The sequence below is a fragment of the Pteropus vampyrus genome, unplaced genomic scaffold (assembly GCF_000151845.1).
Source record: "Pteropus vampyrus isolate Shadow unplaced genomic scaffold, Pvam_2.0 Scaffold269, whole genome shotgun sequence".
Taxonomy (NCBI): Eukaryota; Metazoa; Chordata; class Mammalia; order Chiroptera; family Pteropodidae; genus Pteropus; species Pteropus vampyrus.
The window spans coordinates 1,308,056-1,326,232 of NW_011889050.1; the positions used below are offsets into that span (position 1 = coordinate 1,308,056).

At 48.3% G+C, this 18,177-nt stretch overlaps 1 protein-coding gene and 1 pseudogene across 6 annotated transcripts in view; one reads left to right on the plus strand and one right to left on the minus strand.

The window, feature by feature from the left end:
* Positions 1–18,177, minus strand: part of SH3RF3 (SH3 domain containing ring finger 3) — a 380,077-nt gene that overhangs the window by 100,752 nt on the left and 261,148 nt on the right. For 5 of the 6 annotated variants that reach the window (XM_011375283.2, XM_011375281.2, XM_011375282.2 and 2 more), the window contains one exon: positions 3,745–4,098. The exons of the other annotated variant lie outside the window; for it this stretch is intronic. In XM_011375283.2, the coding sequence (XP_011373585.1) occupies positions 3,745–4,098 (354 nt within the window). The remainder of the gene's footprint in view (positions 1–3,744; positions 4,099–18,177) is intronic. 6 annotated transcript variants of the gene reach the window in all.
* Positions 11,175–11,293, plus strand: LOC111729559 (annotated as a pseudogene).

The following is an 18,177-nucleotide window of genomic DNA, read 5'->3' on the forward strand; positions in this document are numbered from 1 at the left end:
CTAAAGTCCCCAGGCCCAGACCAGACCACACCTTGGACCTACCACTTCTGTGACCCAGAAAAACTGTGCAATCTCTTCTATTAAATGAAGCGAGAGTAGCACCTCCCCAGCTGAGCTGCTTTCAGGGTGAAGTGAGCGGGGCCAGGAGTGTCCTGGGGGACAGGCAGCCAAACTGGTTCAGTCCTCCAGGTGATAATGACATGCAGCCAAGGCTGGAACCTACCGCAGAGTATTCCAGATGGGCACCTCAGATTCCTTTGGCAGTAGATGCACGAGGCCAAGGGTACTAGACCACACACTGGCTGTCACTGGAGCAGACCAGCAAGCACTGACAGTCAGGAGTAGAAACTGGCCCATGGGGATGCAAACTGAGCCCAGGCTTCTGTGACGGCAGGCCCTTCAGCTTGGTGCCACAGCAGAGAGAGAATCTTGGAGCAGAGTGCAGTGACTAGAATGGATGAGGCAGCCAGTGTCCTGAGTATCATATCTGACATCTTGGGGCTTGTGCTTTGGTCCCCGATTCTCTGAGCAACAGAAAGAATCACCACAGACGACACTGACATGTGTACCTAAGGGGAGGCCACCCCATGCCCTTTCATTTCATCCTGACGCAAGTCAGCTGGGGAGGCACCACTATCACTCTATTTAACAGGCGAGGACACTGAGGCTCTGGGAGAAAAGACTGACAGCTTTCCTGGGTAATGAGGTACAAGAAGAGTGCTGAACTCAGCACTTAATAGCAACTTTACAGGCTCAGAGAAGCTCAGCAACTCTCCTAGGGTGATATAGCCAGTGAGCAGGGGACTCTCTGCCCTACATGGCACTGTGTCATGTCCTAGTCTAGAAAAGAAAGGGAAGAAGGGAGGCAAATCCTCCTTCGCAGAGCTGCAGCTGCTCTCTTCAAGGATCAGCGGGCATTTTCCTGCTTCCTCTCCTTCAGCCTGAGGTCAGCCCAGAACATACAGAAGCTGAAGCTGAAGGGGTAAGTGACTTCAATGCTCTGGACTCCTATCCAGACCACTCCTTACAGGAGCCAGGGGGCGGGGAGGGCTGCTGGATGAGCATAGCACGGAGATGTTACTTATACCCTCTGGCCTCAGTTGTCTTCATCTATGAATAGAAATAATTAAACGGACTGGTTCTCTCCATAGTGAGGTGTGCCATATAGTGAAGGAAGATGAGATGTGCTGGAAGCCCAGGCAGGGGAGGGGAGGGGAGGGGAGGGTCAGGAGCGGAAGGGTGAGGAGGCAGGGGTGGAGCAGCTGGCAGAGGCACAGAGCACAGATAGGGCCCTAGGCAGCCGTGCAGCGGAGGCTCTCAGGTTGAGCTGCTAGGACCACGAGCCTTTAGGCTTAACCATACTCACTGCATTTTGTCACAGCTATTGTATTTTAGAGCCATTTCTATAGAAACCACAATCCCCGCACTTCCTTTTAATTTTAAAGAAATGCAAAAGAGAGCGAGAAGAATCAGTGATGTTGACCAGCCTGAACTCAGCTACCAAGGGGCTCCCGTGTCCTCGGAGATCACCCGGGCATGGCACAGCCACACCAATGCTTGTATGTGGCCACCAGCGTGGGCGTGTTTGGTTTATATTTGGTCATGTTCCACCACAGGTTGTTAGAATCAAATCAGTTAAATAGCAGGATAATTTCATGGTAGGCAGCCCTTTCTGATCTGTAGTCACCAACAAGGGGTCACATCAGAACCCGTCTTACAGAAGGACTCAGCTGGAGCCACTTACCCGAGGCCCTGTACAGCAGTCTGGCTGGGAGCAGGAACACAGGTGCAGCCCAGCCCAACCACCCCTTTTCCATTCCAGCTGGCAGCTTTTCCAGGGCAGAAAGGCTAGTTGCTTGGAACTTTCTAAAGAATACTGTGCGATGTTTGATGAAGGTTCAATAATTATCAATGATGACAGTTGCCTTTGTGCTCCAGTAGAAAACTTGCTGGGACCCATGAGCAAGGTTATAAAACCTCTGCCCCTCATGGCCTGAGAAGCCCTGGGTGTGCAGTGGGGGGTATGCATGAGTAGACAGAGCTGGCTTAGGTTCTAGATGACCAGCCTTGTCATCTCACAGGGGCCAAAACTGTGTCCTGTCAGTAAAGACATTTTGTGTCACAGACTGGATGGTCAGACCAAGTCTGGAGGGGCCTATGGATGACATGGGGCTGGCTGGACACTCCTTGGGGCCAGTATTGCCCCATACCCCCTGGGCACCGAGGAACCTGGGTGCCCCTGCTCTGCCAACCTGAAGCCTGTTCCCATGATGCCAGCCTGGCACATGGAGGCCTCTGTGGATGAAGGCATGCATTTCTCAGATGCATGATCACAAAGTCCATGTCTGCCCACCCAAGCACAGAACTCTGGGACCGGGTTCCCCTCCCAGAGTACGTCCAGCCTGGTGGGAAGGAAGACCTAGGAGGCACTGTGGCCACAGTAGGACCTGTAGTCTGGCATGCCCTAGCAGCCCTGGGTGAGCTCTTGGGCAGGCCAGGGGATGGGTTATCTTAGTGTGACACACGAGACCAGCAAAGAAACACAGAACCAGAAAGGCGGTGTTGGACCAGTGGCAGAGCCAAGGGGCTGGTCTGACCATGAACAGCATGCTGGGGTCTGTAGGATGCTGCTCAGCCTCACCCCTTACAGCTCTCAATAGCTGGATTAAATTAGAATGGGGAGAGAGGTGGAAACTGCTTTGCTTGACCTCTTGCTCTGTCACAACTTTCAATTCAAGTGGAAATGATGAAAATGAGTCCCAGGATACCAGTTATCCCTGAAATAAGCTAATTCTGCACTTACATTTTTGTGGAACAAAGTGGGGCACAAATTTTTTAAAAACCTGGTTTCTTCCTGCTCTGGGGGCTGTCTACAGTAGGGCCAGACTGCAAAGCCGAGAGAACCCCCTCTGATGTATTAACTCAGAGGCCGAGGGCAGGGGAGGAGGGAGAGGCAGAGAGGACACCCACGGCCACAGAACACACGTCCTGGGGCAGAAGGAAAGTGCTGGGAGCTCTGCTAATGTTCACGGGTCCTGCTTGCTCAATTTTTGGAACCCCTAGGGATCACTGAGGGTGGTAAGCCTTAGACTCAGTACCCACAAATGACAGGACGCGAAGACCCGGTGGCCCTGACTGGCTGATTAAAAATAAGGTCCTTCCCCTCCCTTCTTCTCCCCGGCTTCCCCTCATCTCTAATCTTCTCCTTTGTGTTACAGTGGAAGTGGAACCAGTGCCATATCTAGAAGTGGAAGGTATCCGTAAAAATAATAATGAAAGTACTAAGCAGTGTAGCCAGTTCTGGTTCTGAGCTCTGGCCCTTTCACTATTTGTTGAAAGGGAAGGATGTTGACAAGTGTTAGACATGCTAAAAATGTCCCAGCATGAGACCAAGGCTTTCCCCCACACAATGAGATACACTGAATGCTAAGATGGGAAAACTTTCTTGCAGGGTGAGCCAGTTATTCAAAGGCTGCATCATGGACCATTGAAAAGCACCTCCTTGAACATCGAGAGTATCTGTCACATATTTTCTCTGGTAGTAACAGGTATACATACCACCAAGGCTTTAGGGAGTCCGTGAGGCCAGGGAGAAAGACCGCAGTTCACCCCAAAGGGTGTGCTGCCTTGGCCTCCGTCATGCCAGTTCAGGGGAAGGAATGCTGAGCTTGGAGCTGAGGATGGAGCCCCCAGCCCCAGGGAGGGATGCCCAGCGCCGCCCTGTCCACGCCCCGAGGATGTTACCTGGGCGGGAGCGCTGCAGGACAGATGAGCCAGGTCCCCGATCCTGGCTGCCGCCCGGGGATCGCTGGAGCTGATCAGAACTGGAGCACTAATTTCCATGGAATGCCTGTGGCTGGCAGCCTGCGAGGACCTGTGTGTCATGCTGAGCGCAGTGAAGGAGTGGCGTTTCTTGGCGTTCTTCTTGCTGTCCACACGCTGTTGAAAGGCACTGACCGCCCCCGTGCTGCTTAAAGTGGGACTCGGGGCCACACTGGCCACTGCGCCAGGGTCAGAGGACAATGAGGCGTGGCAGCCAGACACAGCAGCTGGGCAGGGCTTGTCCATCTCAATAAGCTGCTTGGCAGAGTCGTTGAGCTAAGTGAGAAAGGGGGAAAGGGGGGGGCTTCATTAAACAATGATCACATGCGACGTCCAGCTCTCTGAGCTCTCCCAGCCTGTGTTTGCATTTCAAAACTGACAATGTGTTCAAATCGGTCAGATCTTTCTAACAGGGCATCCAATATGAATGGTGCAGTGAAAAACATGACTGACTGGAGTGACGTCTGCAGATTTTATTGAAAAGGTTTCTGGAGCAGCTGTGTTTTCCAAGGGCTGGCTACCACGGCGGCCCCCGTGTAGCCCCAGTATAGCCCCGATCTTTTGCTGGGCTGCCCATTTCTGAGGTGTAAGGTATAAACCTGCAAAGAGTGAGGGACCAGAGAGCGAGGAGCAAGGAACGCCCAGCCAATGGCCGACATCACCATGACAACAGGTTCCCAGCCTGCCTTGTACGATCCGGTCACTCTGGCAGGAGAATTCCAGGCATGTGACCAGAATGTACTTTCTAATCACTGGTGACAGCAGGTGGCAGGGAAGTGGCTGGGTGAGCAAAGGGGCCGTGGATGTTCTTTCAGTCAAGACGCAGAGCTGACCTGACCCCAGTCTGTGAGGACTCAAACTGCATCGCTGTCAGCGACCCAGCAAGGACCTGGATACGACTCCTTCCCTTCTCCCCGCACCTGCTCCACAAAACAGCAGGCACTTTTACAGGGAGGAGTTTGATCCTGGTGGAGCTTATCGGAGAAGGTAGGAAGGGCTCAAGTATGCCAAGCCCATCAGGAGAGGTGGGATGAGCACCAGCATTCTGGTGGCTAACACAGCTTTCCGTCCCAACGCTGTGCTGGCAGCTGGAAGGGCTGCGGGAGGAGAGGCGCCCCAAGCTCCAGCAGGGAGACCCGCAGGGCCTCAGGTTAGATGAAGGGTCAGTTCACTGTCTAGGAGCCATAAAGTCGCCCTGACTTCTAAATTTGGGACAAGTTTTTCATTTAGAGTGTACAACGGAACCCCTTCCCTCTGAGGCAGCACTTGGCTTCACCTAAGTTCATGCCTAAAAGTGGAACTTACAGAGATTGAAAGAGTAAAGTGGAGGGAGCTAGTTATTGTGTGTTCAGTGTGGCCAGGAAGAAAATGTGATGTGGGAATCCATTTGGGACTACTTCCACCAGATGGGTTAAATAAATGCCATTATGCTAGATAAATGCCTGTAACACTCCATTCTTTCTGCCTCATCTTTTCAACACTAACAGAAAAAAACTGAGTCAATGCCAGCTAGCCCTCTGGGGACCTACCTCAGGAAGCACTGAGTTAAATATGAGGGAATTCAAGCCCTTGCTTTTTGTTTTCCCCTCCCCCGACAGGTGTGGGTGTCCTGGGCTCGGAGCCTGTCATAGGTCTCTGTCCCATGTGGCTTGGCTGTACTGGTGTTGGACAGAAAAGCCACAGTCACAACTGCACTAGCGGGCTTGAGTGCCCCAACTCAGCCTCTTGACAGAGCCAGCATGCAGCCAGGCCCGCTATGGCCCAGAGCAGAGCCTAGGGCCTGCCTACTGGACTCTCAAGGCTGGCTGAGGCGTCATCCCTGCTCTCTCTTTTTCTCTGTCCGAACACCATATTCCCAAGTTTCTAGCCTATGGACATAAGCTCTGTGTGGTCCCTATGGGGAGATGCCCAGAGAACAGTTGCTGTCAGCTCCTGCTCTGCACAGTTGGCAGTGAAGCCTGAGGCTCTCCCTGTCCTGACCTGGGACAGGTGAAAACAGCCAGGAGAGAGCAGCCTGGGTTCCAGCAGGTGGACAGGGCCGACTACAACCCACTGATTTCTTCTCAATAGGCTCAGAAGTAGAAAGTTCCCTCCACTCTGAAAAAGTGCCATTTTCCTAAAATTTACTTTAACATCTGGGCTTTAGCCATGGCTTTTCTGTGTGACCCGAGAGGGAGGTGCAGGCATGCCTTTCCTTGAGAGGCCTGCAAAGTCAGGTTGTTTAGCTATCACTGGCAGACCAGACTTGTACTAACTGACAGCACAGAGCTAACTGATGTGTTCCCGTACAACGCCCCAGACACATAATAGAAAAGAAAAAGGAGAGGTAGAAAGAAATATACCATCTCAGGCAGCCCTGACATTGAATGGACCCTGCGGCCCTCCAGATGCTACCAGAAGAGCACCCCACAGTCCTCCCATAATGTAGAGGAGGTTTGGATGACGACCGTGAACATGAGATAGAGACAACATTCCCATCACAGATTAATGCTGGGGGTTAGCAGGGCTGAGCTGATCAATGGGCCTTAAGCCCAGAAACCCAGAGTTTCAGTGTGTCCAGGCAGAGTTGGTTGTCCTAGGCTCTCCGCAAGCAGTTCTTCTTTACATGAATGCCATGAAATCAGCAGTGGCCCTGAAAGCAGTCCCCTATTTAGGGCATGGGATAGGACTTGGCTTGGTCAGGACTATACACCCACATTTTTTTCTGCCAGGATGAGACTATGGCATGGAATGTCCAGGAGAGGGCCCACCTGGGCAGGGGTGAGGGACAGTGAAAGAGAAGTAGCAAGACTGAGCAAGGTCTGGAAGGGTGCATAAGGTTCAGATGGGAGCAGGGAGAGGAAGTGCTTCAAGGAAATCCACAAAGGTGGGAAGTCCTTGCAGGCAGGTAAAAGCACACTGGAGCCCACTGTGGATGTGTAGGTCGCCCTGTGCAAGAGCCACACCCAGGTCCTCAGCTGAGCCTGGAATGTGTGCCAGAGCCAGGTGGGGGCTGGGCCAGGAAGGGCCAAGTCATCACACAGTGGAGCCCGCCTGGGGCCCGGGTTAGGAAGTTCCCTCAGCCCTGTGCCAGTGGAGAATAACGCCAGGTTCTCACTCAACACACTACTCAGGTTTGCAGCAGGTAGTGTCTTGGCAAGTTTAAAAAAAGAAAAGATAAAGCCCTGCTGAATTTAAGCAGTGACAGCACAGGACGCTTCACCTATGTAGATCACACACGATGCCTCCGATGGCCCGGTGCGTCAGCATTTTCATTACAAATACCTGTTTTTCAGAGGAAGGTCAAGAAAAACTCACTCCAGGACCCCAAATGTGTGATCTAAATCCAGGATTATTTCCTTTGAAACGCTTCCTCCAACCAGGCTCAGCTGTTTTTCTCTATTTTATGGCTTTTATTCACTTGCTTCCTCCACAGTGCTAGCTCCAAGGACAAAGCAGGGCCTGTTCCCTCCCACAATCCTCGTGGGGTGCTACAAAGAGCCGGCCAGCCTGGACCCCAGTGTTCTGCACCCACCCTGCAGGGCCAAGAGCAAAACAGAGAAGCAGGAAGGCAAAATGCCTCTCATTTATCAGCATTGGAATATGGTCTACACACTACCTGCCAGGTGTCTCCATTTGGAAGGTTATTATATAGAAATAATATGCCTGAGGCTGGGCTAAAATAATTCCATCCTTCCCCAAAGCAGCAGACCTAAACTGGCTACTTAGTTCCCCCATGACTCTGAGTCAGTACCAGAAACTCCATCTTCAACATGAGGAAATCTAGGCACCAACAGGCCAGGTGCCCGCACATCAGGACACACAGAGCCATGATCGGAGCTGAGGCACAGATCAGTGCTCCAAGAGCACTGCATAGCCTGGCCCCTTGGCAGTGCTGTCCGATCACCGCACACAGCTTGCCTCCAGCACTTGTCTGTCCTCAACACGTCTCCCCTAGGGGCTGCTCCTAGCTGACCACATGGCCTTCTCCTCAAGGGAGAGCTAGGGGAAGGGCTATCACGACTTTCTCACTCACTCCTTAAGAATCCGAAGCTCCCAGTGGGTGGTGAGCGCCAATACACTTCCCTTAAAGATAGTGCTTTCCACAAACTGTAGCGAAAGAACTGCTTCCAAACGGTGAATTCTCAACATTTCATCAGTAGTTCCGGAGCCCCTAACATCTCTGCAGGGGGCAAGGGGACATCCAGTGAAATGCCTCCTGATGAGAGAAACGGTTCATTTTTATCTTCTTTACTGAATCTTTGCTGGTGACAAGTGGCTTCTTGTTGGAGAGCTATAAAATTGCCAAGTAACTGACCACCCACACCTGGAGTCCTTGGCTTGCTAGACTCCGACAAGCGCAGTGGCAAATAGGCCGTGGGTGCGGTAGAATCCACGATGATTGCTATAGCCTAGGACTCCGTCATGGAGGCAAAGCTCACTGTCCGGGGAAGCTGCCACTGTCTTTCCAACAAGCTGCAATTCACAACGCTCAGGGCTGGACCAGGCAGCTGGTGCCACCAATGCTGTTCCAGTTGGAAAGCCTCTCTCTGGGTGAACATGTGCACGCTCATGGACCCATTACTGCAGGACACCCCAGCTGCTGGCATCTTCCCGGGACAGTGGTTTCCTTCTCAGACCTGCTCGGAGCAGCCATAACTTCCCATTTCCTCCTATTCTGGACACAGTCTCCTCTTGCCTGCCCGCAAGCCTCCTCCACACTGTGGGGAAACGAGGTGGCTCTGTTCTCCCCTGAGCAGACCCTGCTGCTCTGCCTCACAGGCTCTAGTAGGTCCTGGTTGTTAGCCTGAGTGTCCTGGGGGAGAGCCGAGGAGATGGTGAATGAATGCGGGAGGCTTCTCCTTCATTTGCCCTACAACCAGAATGCTAGAATGTTTTGTGAGTGGCTGCTGACTGCCTACTGTAAACAGGTGGGGGTATAGTGAAGCGGACAAGCACTTTTTGCCTTAGGATGCTCCCCTTTCCCAGTGAAGATGCTCATCTGGAAAGCAATGGGCTCTGCTGCTCCGTCCGCTTGTGGGCAGTTACCTCTTTGTTTCTCCCACCCACACAGACAGGCACACAGACACGAACTGTGCTTTCCCTGTCCATATAACACAAAAATCAGTTATTAATTAACATACCCAACAACTCCAATTTTGATCGTTTTTGATGGAAATAGAACACATTTTCAACTTCCGTACAAAATGAAAATAAGGTGGTAGCCCCAATGTTTAAAAGTCTTGATGAGATTGTTCATTTATCAGAGAGCTGTCACTGGCTCCTGGAAAGGGGGCACCCATCACAGATCTGCTCCCTCCTGCTCTGTGGGGTCCCTTTATAGGGGCCGACTCACCATCTACATGCTCCTGGGAACATGGCACCAGACAGGGCAGGTGACCTCAGCCAGTCAGGTACATTTTCCTCCACCCCAGGTCCAGTCTTGCCAATGCGACAGGAACAGTCAGCCAAGGCTGCTCCCCTATCAGGGACTCTGTGTTCTACCTCAGTGGCTTAGCAACCCTCTTTCCAGGACTTTGTCTCACCAACTTTATTAGCTCAAATGTGATATTCCTCCACAACTACTCTTTCCATCAACCACAGAAACATCTAGAAATATAGGAAGAACTGAAGAGTTTCGTCTTTCCATTGTTTAAACAGTTCCACAGAATGGCCTCTTAGAGTTTGTTGTAGTATCCCAGCTGCATTGGAACTTGGGGACCAGGTTGAATAAAGAAGGCTCTCCTTCTGGCAGCTTATGTGAGCCATGAGACCCCCTTGGAGAGCCCAAGGCTGCGTTAGATTTTGGTGCTTGGTCCTGGAAAGTGCAGGACCTGGGCACGGTTATCCAGAAACCGCTCGTTCTGATTGAGTGGATTTTAAACTCAATGTGTGCAGGAGGAATTCTTTAAAAAGGAATACAATTGGAAAACCAGACATACAGGATATCAGATATAATATGAAAGGAAGGACATTAGGGTAAGAGGCACCTGGCAATTCTTAGGAAAAACGACAGAGAAATAGATGTGTACAGCATCCCCTGTCCTAGCCCATAGGTAAGAAACCCAGTCTCAACACAGCTGCACAGGCTTGTGGCTGTGACCTGAGGGAGGGAAGCATATTCTCCTTTCATGGAAATCCAGGAAGCCAAGGGACAGGCATGCTAGAGAGCAAGTGCTCAAAATTTTAGAAGAAGGCAACTGATGAATCTTTTCATGGATGCGCCATTCAGATACAACAAATCTCTGAGCACCTGCCATGCCCCAGGCTCTATTCTAGGTAGTGGGGATCCTACAGTGAACATGAGAGCCTGCTCTAAAGAAGCTTAGGCTTCAGTGTGCATTGAATTACTCAGGGAGCTTGTTAAAGATGCAGATCCTGGTTCAATACGTCTGGGAGGGCACGGAGGGCACCCAAGTTTCTGCATTCCTGTAAGCTCCCAGGAGAAAAAGTTGCTTTCCCTGACAGACCCAATTTGATCAGTGAGCTTCTAGAACACTGCTTTGCAACTTTGGCTTTGCCCTATCCACAAAATAGCCACACGACCAGATGGCAGCTTCTGCCTACATGACCTTTAATGCACTACTCCTTCCACAGAAGGCTGAATGCAGGGTGAGTCACTGCACCTGGTAATTGGCCTTTTATTCCTTAGAGCATCACAAACTCAGGAGAGGATGAAGAATGGCCTTTACCTGCCTGAAACTTTTGTCGGGAGAAATCTCAGGAACTTTCTGCTTCAGCAGATGAGCAGGAAATGGAGGCTGAGTTGCACTGATCAGTGCGTTTTGGTTGTAAAACACTTCGGTTCTTTACAGGACAAATCCACCAGTGGGGGATGGGCGAAAACAGAATGATTTCCTTTCGACTCTGGCACCCCTTACCCTCCTCCCTAAAGGTCATACCTGGAACACAGATAGAGCCTTTGAGGAGAAAAGCTACCAAAATAAGGGCTCTGGACCTTTGAAGGAGCTGGTCAAAGCAAGTGGCCTGGTGAAGACCCCTAGCCAAGAACATCTGAGATCCACCGTTGTCACCACAGAGGCTCATATGACCTTAATACTAAACTTCTGAGGTGATATCAACATGGCGATTTTACAGATGAGGAAATGGGTTCAGAGAGATTAAGTGACTTGTTCCAAACCACATACTTAACAAGTGGCTCCACTACTGATGCTCACACCTCTTCTACCACATCTCATTGCATCTGTCATCATTTCTTTTTACTGCAGAGTATGGGATGCTTTTCTGATCTTTTTACATGTTTAGGTTAAAAAATTAACATATCCACTGAGGTATATCTCTGCCGTTAGCAGTTAGAGGGAGTTGGGCTCATTTTAGATATTCAAATGTGGGTCTTTAGAAATCAGACCCTTGTCTATGGCCATGCCACCCTGAACACGCCCAATCTCGTCTGATCTCAGAAGCTAAGCAGGGTCAGGCCTGGTTAGTACTTGGATGGGAGACCACCTAAGAAGACCGAGTGCTGTAGGCATAAAAAAAAAAAGGAAAGGAAAGGAAGAAAAGAAGAAAGGAAGGAAGGAAGAAAGAAAGAAATCAGACCCTTTTTTCATGGCATAAAAATTAGTTCAGGCAAGTTAGCTCACTGGGAGGACTCCAGCAACAGTTCCTGAGGCGGGGAGACTTTCTGTTCCTTCCTTTTGTTTCGATTATGTAGTGGTGATCTCAAAGCTGTTAACAATGCCAAAGTTTTATTTACTGAGGACGTTGAACTCTAGGCATTTGTAATACCATGTGCCAGTACTCTAGGATTGATATTGTCCCAATCATTCAACAAATATTTGTTGTGTACCTGCTGTGGGAGGGACTTCACCCTTGAGGCAATTCCTATCCTCAGAATCATTCGTTTTACAAAGCGGTAAGCATTGCCAGAGCGCGGTAGTGTGGTTTGGAAACCCAGACAAGAAGCAGTTGTCCCCGGATGCTAAAAAGCCCCACATGCGACCCACACTCCACCCGGCGCAGGAGAGTTGCCTCTTTTCCATTCTGTCCTCCCCGGGTTTGCACTCAAGCCTTGCTGCTCCTCTCGAGGTGACTGAAGTATACAGGTGAGGCGTTGCCAAAGGGAGCTGGTGAACTGGGGCAAAATTTCAAATAATTGAGGTTTAAAACAAGAAATAGCCAGCAATTAAAATAAACAAGAAAATGATCACATTTAGAATTGTATCAAAAAAATACCTAGGAATAAATTTAAATAAGGAAGTAAAAGACCTGTACCCAGAAAACTATAAGACATTGAAAAAAGCAATTGAAGAAGATACAAATAAATGGAAGAATATACTATGTGTATGGATTGGAAAAATAAACATTGTTAAAATGTCCATATTACTTAAAGCAAACCTCAGATTCAATGCAATACTTATACCAATGGGATTTTTACAGAACTAGAACAATTAATCCTAAAATTTATATGGAACCAAAAAGGACCTCAAATAGCCAAAGCAATCTTGAGAAAGAAGAACAAAGTTGGAGGTATCATGCTACCTGATAGCAAATTACAAGGCCATTGTAATCAAAACAGCATGATACTGGCATAAAAACAGACATATAGACCAATGGAAAAATACCAGAATACTCAGAAATAAACACATGCCTATATAGTCAATTAATCTATGACAAAGGAGGTAAGAATGTACAATGTGAGTAAAGACAGTCTCTTCAATTAACGGAAACCTGGAGAGATACATGCAAAAAAAAAAAAAAATGAAGCCAGACCACTTTCTTATATCATATGCCAAAACAAAACAAAACTCAAAATGAATTAAAGACTTAAATGTAAGACCCCCAAATCATAAAACTCCTGGAAAAAAACATAGGCAGCAAACTCTCTGACATTGCTCTTAGAAATATATTTTCTGATGTGTTGGCTTGGGTAAGGGAAACAAAAGAAAAAAAACCAAATGAGACTACATCAAACTAAAAAGTTTTTGCACATCGCGGAAACCTTCAACAAAATGAAAAGACAACCTACAGAATGAGAGAAGATATTTGCCAATGATACATCTGATAAGGGGTTAATATCTAAAATTTAAAAGGAATTTATACAACTTCACACCAAACAAACAAACAAACAAACACAAGCAATTTGATTTAAAAAATGGGCAGAAGATCTGACTAGGCATTTCTCCAAAAAAGACATACAGGTGGTTAATAGACATATAAAAAGATGCTCAACGTCACTAATCATCAGAGAAATACAAATCAAAATCACAATGAGATATCACCTCACCTCACACCTGTCAGAATGTTTATTAATAAATTGACAAATAACAAGTATTGACAAGGATGTGGAGAAAAGGAAACCCTTGTGCACTGTTGGTGGGTTTGCAAACTGATGCAGCCATTATGAAAACGGCATGGAGTTTCCTCAAGGAATTAAAAACAGAACTACCATATGACTCAGCAATTTCATTTCTGGGTATTTATCCAAAGAAATCCAGAACACTTATCTGAAAGGTATATGCACCCCTATGTTCATTGCAGCATTATTTACAATAGCCGAGATATGGAAGCAATCTAAGTGCCCACTGATAGACAAATGGATAAATATTACTTGGCCATAAAAAATAATGAAATTGTACCATTTGCAACAACATGGATGGACCTAAAGGGTATTATGCTAAGTGAAATAAACCAGACAGAAAGACAAATACCATATGATTTCATGTATATGAGGACTCTAAAAAACAAAATAAATGAATAAAACAGAAACAAACTCATAGATACAGAGAACAAATTGATGGTCACCAGATGGTAGGGGTGTTGGGGGATGGGTGAAAAAGGATTAAGAAGTATAAATTGCTAGTTATAAAAATAGTCACAGGGATGTAAATTACAGCACAGGGAACACAGTCAATAATGCTGTAATAACTATCGTGTCAGACGGGTGTTAGACTGAACAGGGTGCTCACTTCATAAGGTATATAGATGTTTAATCACTGTTGTGTACCTGAAACTAATATAATATTGTATGCCAACTATAACTGAAAAATAAATTTTGAAAAAGGACATGAAGGTATAGACCTGAACTGCATAGACAGTCGCCTAATCTTGCACGTAAAGATGGAGTCTAGGCAAGGGTCTGGAAGAAATGCTGTCCACAATTAGAGGATGGAAAGAGGGAGTGGTATTTGCTTCAGCACCATGTTCTCAGGATGGATAAAGCCCCAACTCGGCCAGCTGCCAGGATTCTTGTCACGGAGACCATGCCATCCCAGCAGCCCCCTGTAAAACGGGGACAGTAGGGGTGGTTTCACCTGCCTCTGAGGTGCTAGCAGTTCTGGAGGGCGACCTGGCTGAGCTATGGACCACTTTGTTGACCTGCCCCCACCCTTTGATCTCATGCAGAAGACAGTGGCATTCACGTGTAAACTGTGTGACCCTGCCGCTGGCCCTGACAGCGTCTTCCAAACTGTTGTTTTTCAGCCAAGTATAGGAAACAGGAAGAGGATCATTTATTCTCCATTTTCTGCAGAACTCCCAGAGAACATCTTGCATTGGCAGGGGAACCTATGGTCTCCCAAAGAGATGCTTAAATCCTGGAAGAATGCCCTGCCTACATGATATGCTTGCACATGCATTTCTGACCTTTTTACACAGATAACTGAAGTAAACAGTCTCACAGGGTTCTTCTGCTTTAGAAGTCACAGATCACAGGTGGCTAAGGAAGAAGGAAGGGGCACAGTAAAGAGATATGGCTGGCACAGAACTCAGAAGGTAGGTGGCAGCTTCACCAATAGGTACCCGGGCCAGGCCACCGGCAATGACCCAGTCCAGGGGCCTCTAACCTTTTCACTGATGTGGACCCCCACCAATAAAGCATTTCTGGGCATACACCCCAGTAAGTTATATATATTTTCTAGAATGCCAGTGTGTTACTACATCCATTATAAAATATACACACTACAGAAATTGAAGCTAACAATTACAAAAATTTTAAGTAAAAAATTGAATGGAAGTTCTAATATTTCCTTTTCCTATTCACAGAACTGTATGCACTCCACTTTGGAGATTTCTAGCTGAGACCACTGGTTTTCACACTACCAATATAGAGGATCCTGACCAGCATCTTTTAGAAAAATGAATCAGATTAAAAGAGAAAACTATCAAAAGCATCACTTGTGCTAAGGGGAAAAGCAGTTCCAGGAAGCACCTGTTCAGTCCCATGTGCACACTGGTATATGTGCATTTGGTAGGGATATAAAACACATTTCTTGTCGTGAGTCTCAGTCCAAAAAGACTGAAAGCCACTGGTGTTGAGGAGGGAAGAGAGACATTTGCTGGACGAGAAATAAAAAGCCCTCTTCTTCCCATCTGCACAGGTCCAGTGCAGCCAGGTGCAGTGAGGAGCAGCTCCCTGGCCAACCGCATGGCGCTGACCTGACAGCCTGGGAGCCTTTCTGCGGGGGGCCCAGGCTTCCGGCATAGGACACAGTTTGGAAACATCCCTCCCCTCTGGGGAAGCCCGTCCTTGAACATACTTGCCGGCTGCACTAGGGTGTATGACCATGAGGGGGGCTGTTCATAGCCTCATCTTTCTTCACAAGTCCTAGGTACCTGGGAAGGGGGGTGGGACATTTGTGCATCTGCAGTGTCTCTGGGACAGGAAATCAACCCCCATCGTGAGGCCCTGTGGCAGGCTCCCCATGTGGCCAAAGCTTGAAGAGAAATGCTTGGCTGTGATTTTTGGAACACTAGCCAGCCAGACCATTGCCGAATTGTTCTGCTACTGCGGCCTTTGCATTCTAACCTGCTACTTCATCACCACTTACCTTTAAACAGCCTTCAACCATTTAGAGAGCCTCCAGATAACAAGCATTTCCTTCCCCTCCCTCCCTGTCTCTGCTTCTCCCACTGTTTCTCCCTCAGTCTCCCCCTCTCTCTGTACCTCTCCTCCTTTACCCTCCCTCTGTCTCTTTCTCTGTCTCACTGTCTCACTGAGATCTCAAGGAAAACCCCATAACTCCAAGACAATTGAGACCTCAGAGCTGATATAGAATTCTGAAAATCAGAGCCTCCTTGGGCCTCTTGCAAACAACTGCCTCATTTCACAGATGGTTAGTGAGCTTAGTGCTGAGCACATAATAGGTACTCAATAAACACTTAGTCAATGAATGACTGGAACTAACTTTGCATGGGTTGTCAATGCCACCTACTTATGGAGCATGAGGTAAATGCCGTGCTCAGCACTTGTCCACATGGGCCTTCATTCACCCTCTGAGGGAGCTGTGACACATACCCCTTTCCGCAGGTGGAGCCAGTAGCTAAGAGAAGGTAGGGAGCCTGCCTGGGGAGGGTGTGCTTGGGGTGGGACTCCAAACATGCGACTGAGCCTAGAGTCTGAGTTCCCATTCAGAGCTCACTCAGTTCACCTCACTCACTGGGCACCTGCTGACAGGTGTGAGGTGGGCACGGCAATATGTGGCTGGTGAGGCTTTTTCTCATAGAGAACTTTTCTCAGGGATGTAGTCCATGGTCACAAAAGGGACTTAAGGATATTCATAACTCATAAATGCAAATTGAATGAAATCTCTATTAGAAAAAAATTGGGCTAAGTGGGAAAGAAACCTAACTTCAGAGGTTATGGACATGGACCGAAAGTGTTACGAGTATTTCAGGGCAGGGGAGAGGTGCAGGCTAGAAGAACACGTGTGCACGTGCTGTGTGTACAGGGCCTGAAGTAAGTGGCTCAGGATGTGGGGACCTCAGGCTGAACAGGATTCTGTATGTGACTTAAAGCCTCTGTCAACTCCTAAGCAGGGGACAGATGGGCTCTGTCGAACTGCTGGAGAGGATGGTGAGGAGGATCTGGGTGGGGTTGCTAAGGGTGCTTCAGGAGCAGGCAGCAGGGACATGAGACTGGAAGGCGCACACCCAAGTGGACTGACTGGAGGAGACTCCCAAACCACCGGGGGTGGTACTACAGAAGAAGGGAGTCTGATTACTGAGTACACATGTATTAGATGCCTACTGCATGCCAGGGGCCCTGCTTGGCACTGAGGGTACATCAGTGAAGAAAAGGAAGAACTCTCGCCCCCATAGAGACTCAGAGAATAAACAGGTAAATAATGATGTTTAGTATGTCATATGGAAAGAAAAGTATGAGAGGAAGACATGCTGGGGTGGGGAGGGTTGCAGTTACCTAGGGTGGCTTGGGAAAATCCCACTGAGAAAATGATCTGGGAGACAGAACTGAAGGAGGCATGGGAAGGGGCCTGCTGACATCTGGGGGATGAGTGCTAGGGTGGGTGGGGACAGCAGGTGTAGAGGCTGTGCTGGGAGCAGGCTAGTGCGTCTGAGGAGCAAGCAGGCCAGAGTGGCTGGGGCAGGCTCCTGGGTGAAGATGGCTTCGGGGGTGATGGGGGGGCATTCGGCCCAAGGCCTCTGAAAGGTCTTGGCTTTGCTCCGAGGGAGATGGGAGGTCAACCGCAGCCGAGGGACATTTGCCATATATCCAACAGGATTCTCTGACTACTGTACTGAGAACAGACTGTAGGGGTTGGGGGCTTTGAAGGTAATGTGACAATGTTGTTGGAAAATTCTCATCATTTAATGAAAAAAGCAAGATAGAAATATTTATGCAGCAGAATCCCAAATTTGTTAAAATATATGTAAATTTATACATAGAAAAGAATAAAAGAAATAGAACAATATACTAACAATATTTCATTTCATTCTTTTGCTACACATATCATATATATTTTCTAGTAGAATTATAGGTGATTTTAATTTTTTTCGTCATACCTTTTTGAATTTCTCTATTCTGAACAATAGCCAGTTATTATTTTTACAATCAGAAAGCCATTAAAAGCAAAACAAAAGAGCAAATTAGGCCGGAATATTTATCAATCTATGGTGAAATTCCTGAGTCATGGCAGTAATATACTTTTTTTCCATTTTGTACAAAGTGTCAGGTGCCATAAAAGACTTTGGTGTTTTTCAGTTTAGTGAGATACACTCATTTTTTAGAAGCGCGAGTTTTCAGGGAACGTCTCTCAAAGGTTTCCTCCTCCCCAAGCCCCAGCTGAGTTGTGGTGTCTTGCTGTGGGAGCACAGACCCCGTGGTCCCACTCCTTGGAGAGATTCCAGAATTGTTAGGGAACTTGCCCTGCATTGTGCTCCCATGGTGGGGCGGGGGGCGCTGCCACAAGGGCATCCGAGAGCTCGGAGGTGGGAAGAATCCTGTCAGGCCCAAGTGGAAGGAGAGTGGAAACCGTGAGACACCAGCAGAGAAGGAGGGCAGGGCCCATAGAACCCCTGATGCCGGTCTCTGTGCCGCTGTTTGGGGACACAGCTATGCCTGCTCACCTGTCGTTTGCGACAGCTTCTGCCTTACAGAGGTAGAACTGAGAGATGAAG